The sequence below is a fragment of the Piliocolobus tephrosceles genome, chromosome 11, assembly GCF_002776525.5.
Source record: "Piliocolobus tephrosceles isolate RC106 chromosome 11, ASM277652v3, whole genome shotgun sequence".
Lineage (NCBI taxonomy): Eukaryota > Metazoa > Chordata > Mammalia > Primates > Cercopithecidae > Piliocolobus > Piliocolobus tephrosceles.
In genome coordinates, this window is record NC_045444.1 from 101,587,599 (window position 1) to 101,592,302 (window position 4,704).

General features: G+C 38.9%; 1 protein-coding gene across 1 annotated transcript in view; it reads right to left on the minus strand.

The window, feature by feature from the left end:
• The window catches only part of ABCA12 (ATP binding cassette subfamily A member 12), a 214,699-nt gene extending 210,736 nt beyond the window's left edge, over positions 1-3,963 (minus strand). Inside the window, exon 1 of the mRNA XM_023217266.2 lies at positions 3,474-3,963. Within this exon, the coding sequence (XP_023073034.1) occupies positions 3,474-3,542 (69 nt within the window). The 5' untranslated portion in view covers positions 3,543-3,963. The remainder of the gene's footprint in view (positions 1-3,473) is intronic.
• Positions 3,964-4,704: the final 741 nt, after the last annotated feature.

Genomic DNA, 4,704 nt, shown 5'->3' on the forward strand with positions numbered 1-4,704 from the left:
GGGGGGGGTGGAGAGAGAGAGAGAGAGAAACTTTTTTGCCCAGGCTGGAGTACAGTGGCTCAATCTAGGCTCACTGTAGCCTTGACCTCCCAGGCTCAGGTAATCCTCCCACCTCAGCCTCCCAAGTAGCCTGGAATACAGCCATGCAACACCATGCCCAGCTAATTTTTTTTATTTTTAAATAGAAACAGGGCTCACCATGTTGCCCAAGCTGGTCTCGAGCTCCTAGGCTCAAGTCATCCACCTGCCTTGGCCTCTCAAAGGATTATAGGCATAAGCCACTGCACCTGGCCAGCATACACTTTTTTTAAAAAAGTTATTTATTTTTCTTTTTTGAGACAGAGTCTCACTCTGTTACCCAGGCTGGAGTGCAGTGGCATGATCTTGGCTCACTGCCACCTCCACCTCCCAGGTTCAAGTGATTCTCCTGCCTCAGCCTCCCAAGTAGCTGGGATTACAGGTGTGTGCCATCATGCCCAGCTAATTTTTGTATCTTTTTAGTAGAGTTTTGCCATATTGGCCAGGCTGGTCTTGAACTCCTAACCTTAAGTAATCCACCTGCTTCGGCCTCCCAAAGTGCTGGGATTACAGGCATGAGACGCTGTGCCCAGCCCCAGCGTATACCTTTATAAGCAACACATTTCCTCATTAATCTCCAATCTACCTTAATATTTTTACTAGATCTTTCTTTTTCTTTTTTCATGTGTCATTTGTTTCTCTATTAATAGATTCTTAACTTCTTCCCTTTTGAATTGTTCTTCCTACCACCTTGCTTTGTGATGGAATTTCTAACAAAAATTAGGCAAAGTTGTCATGGTGGTGATGCTTCCATTTTTTTTTTTTTTACCATTAAATAAGGACTATACATTTCCTGTGCCCATAGCTTAATTTCTGTTTTTCTATGAGTAAAAGTATATTTTGAAAGTATAATTTTTAGAATGATTATGAGTATAGAAATATAAATGCTTGCATTTTAAATTGTTTGATGGATAACCAAGTCTAGTTCCTACAAAAACACGCTTCTCCTCAAATTCATATGTACCTTCATTTCACATTTTGTCTGTCTTCTAATTTGCCTTTACACAATTTTTTTCATTCTATCCACCTTTAGATCTTTAATTCCAACTTTCCAACCTCTTATTCCTCTCTTCCTTTTTAAGTGTAATGCTATCATACATATATCCTTCCCACATGTGTCTTCAAGTATTTTTCCCAATATAGAGAGACAGAGCTGATGCTAGGCGAAACTGTGAAGGAAATTTATCTTTCTTTGCCCTTTCACCCTCCACTTGGAATTGTCCTTCCTTTTCCTTTCGCATCACCATCTTCTATAGGTCTCTCTTGTCCCTCTGGTTGGTTATAATGGATTCAGGTTGGCCTTCTGTACTGTCCCAAAGTTTGGACTTTTTCTGACCTCGCTATACCATGAAGACTTATCTGTCCTGGTTTCCATTTGTTTAAGGTGCACTTAAGATCTGAATCATTCCCTGTCCCAAAATGAACTAATGGCTCATGTATTCTCCCTCCCTAGGAAAAATATAGTTGCCAGAGTTTATTTAGGGGTTTTGACTAGATGGGAATAATCCAAGGTGTCATGCTTGAAAAACTTTTAATATATCTGACTTGCATCTCCCCTAAATATTTCACCATGTCCAGCAAACACTGACTAGAATGAAGAGAAACCCTAAAGGAGAAAATTGATATACCCACAACTTTCAAAATGAGGAAAAAGACTTGTCATTAAAATTTCTAAAGATAAAATTTCTCAATGAAAAACAAACATATTCACCTGAGATTTGGGTGGGTTTTTTTTCCTATAACTTTTTTTACACAAAATAGAGTTGTAAAAGAAACAGACCTCAGCATTCAGATAACTGACAATAACACATACAGATTTTAGTTCCTCCGTGTTTTTGTTTTTAGCTATTGAATTTTTATCACTTACAAACTTTACTGTATGTAGATTTCTTCCTTTTACCCACAGTATCTTCTCCTGAATTTCCTTTCATTTTTAATCTGCATAAAATCTGACACACATTGCTTCAAATCCCTCACTAATCTATTTGCTAAGCGTGTCACCATTATAAAGCACTTTAAAATACATTAGCACATTTGGTACTTCCCCCAATATGAGTTAGATGTGGCAGGCTTCATGGCACATGTAACTCATCACGACACATCTAACTCATCATGCCACATCATGGTGGGAAAACCAGTGCTTAGAGAAACTGTCTTAAGCTACTTAAGTTACATGAGGAGCAGTGGCAGGGGCCCCAGCTCACATCCTCTGACCTCATCCACACACCCAGGATCCTTTCCATGTTAATGCCACACAGAATCAACCACGTGATAATTATGGGGAGTTTTTCTTCAGTGTTTTTTTTCCAGTTAAAAAACAAATAAAAGCATGAATGAGTTTACAATTTTATATTCAAACCCCACACCCATGCAATCACGTGCCTTAGGATTTTAAAACCCTACCCACAAAATTCACAAGGGTAAGTGAACATCTACGTCCTCCTCTTACTACACACATCAAAACACTAAAGTAAAGTGTCAGGCACTCCAAGCAAGCCTAGAGTGAGATAAGGTGCATAGATAAAATGCTGGTTTCTGTGATGCATATTATTTGCATAATATGTACATTACTCATTCAAGACTGGGAATTACCACTTTAAAATAAAGTATATTGAATACCTTTTTGGATTTCCCTGATTTTCAAACGTTCTTCTGAATATATAACAATTCCCAGAAACCAATTCCATTCTCAATCATCCTGGGAGCCATCTGATGAGGATCTAATAGCTAACTTTGTATTTAGAATGCAAACATTAATGTAAGAGTACAAAAAAGACGTTGCAATGAGCAAGAGTAGATTGTAGTAGTAAAGCTAAGTGATTCAATGATATTCTTGAAACATGGCACATATACATACTTTTGTTTGGCATTCCCAGTAAATGATTTTTAGATACTAAAATTTCTCAGTAGCTTTTCTATACGAATGGACTTCAAACTATTTCTGTTCTGTATTTTACCTTTCAAACTTTCTATGACTTTTGGTTTTCCAATATATTTCTTCCCATTTATTGTACATTTCAAATAATACTCTTCTTTCCTCTATCCCATTTTTAACGAAATTCATTAAGAAAAATTCTGGAAGCCTTTTGGCTTGAACCCAGAATTCAATGTTCCAGTTCAGCCAGTAACAAGTCATGTTCTTTTTTTCGCCCAGGGCATGTCCTGATTTACTCTTTTAATTTACTGAAATCAAAAGGCTGCTTTTGGGGGCATGTTAAGACTCGCTCCATTAGCTATAAGACAGATAGGGGGATGAATTCTAAATATATTACTTCCTGCTTTGGAAAATGCCTTTAAACTCTTCTGTTTTTACTTCTCATTAACATCACCTTTTAGGATTACCTGGCATATTGCCCCATGACCCACGCTTCCACACTTTTTTTTTTTTAACTCACCGGCTGCCTTTTTACACCTAGCCAATTTTTCCAGACCAGGATCCGAAGCTGATGAAACTGGGAAGCCATCCTTCAAACACCCCAAATGAGAGATTTCCTCTTCTTTTCTCCACTCCACAAATGAAGAATTGATGCCCCGTCCAACTTGCTGTATATCAGTGTATCGGTACCCCTTTCACGGCATAGCTTCCTTGAGGGCTGGGGTAAGAAACCCACGGTTCTTCTGTTTCTGCTGGATTTTTCCCTGTGGTTAATCCTTAACCAAGAGGCACTTCTCAATCAATGCTTCTTCCAAAAGAAGGACCCAGATCAGTATCTTTGGGTGGCTTATGCTTATTTTAAAATAATATCCAGGTGCTGCTTGTTGCACGAAGTCCAGACTCAAGAAAGAATGAGGATCATTCAGATAATGTCTAAGAGGAAAAAAAAAAAAAAAAGCGGCAGCTGAGCCCACACCTCCTACTCTCCATGAAATTAATTGCCTATCCACACCTTAGAGAGCATGTCACCTGCACTGGATGCGTCACAGGAGTTAGGGGGTGGGACCCTTGCCAGGCCAGTAGGACTTGTCCTACATTCTCTTGTCTTCTTTCCTGCACACAGTGTCTGCTCTAGCCAAGGCAGGGCACAGAGAGCATTTCACAGACACTGGGCCCAGTGGCTCTTTAATATTAAAGTGTCATTAAAATGATTTAAATCAATAAGGCCATAGCTTAGCTGCAAAGCTCTGAGACTCAGCCTATCATTAGATATACTAGGGAAAGTATCCAGCTTTAACCTAAAGTTGAATGTTTCGATTTTGGGGGAAGTGACTATGTTGACCAGGTCCCACCTTTCATCACAATGTACTCAGTTAAGCACAGTGCAGAAAAGGAAAGGTAGGCTGTAGGGGACATAAATGACAAACTGGAGTCCCTCAATTCATGAGTGGAGATTCATGTGTCTATTACAGGCAAGCCACATTGTTTCAGGCTCTTATAGTGAAGGGGGACGCAGGGTGATCCAAAATATTTCTATTTCCTCTTTCCATGATACATTCCTCCCTCCCTAACACCCTGCTTTTCAAAGTTATCCCCAAGTTGACATCTTCAATGAAACCTTTTTGGATATACCCCATAGAATAGATTCTCTTGCCTTTGAGTCTAGCATCATTCTTTGTTGCCCTCTCTCAAGGAACTTAAACTTTTTGCATTATTTTTATTTGTATATGTCTTATTTTTCCTATAATAAA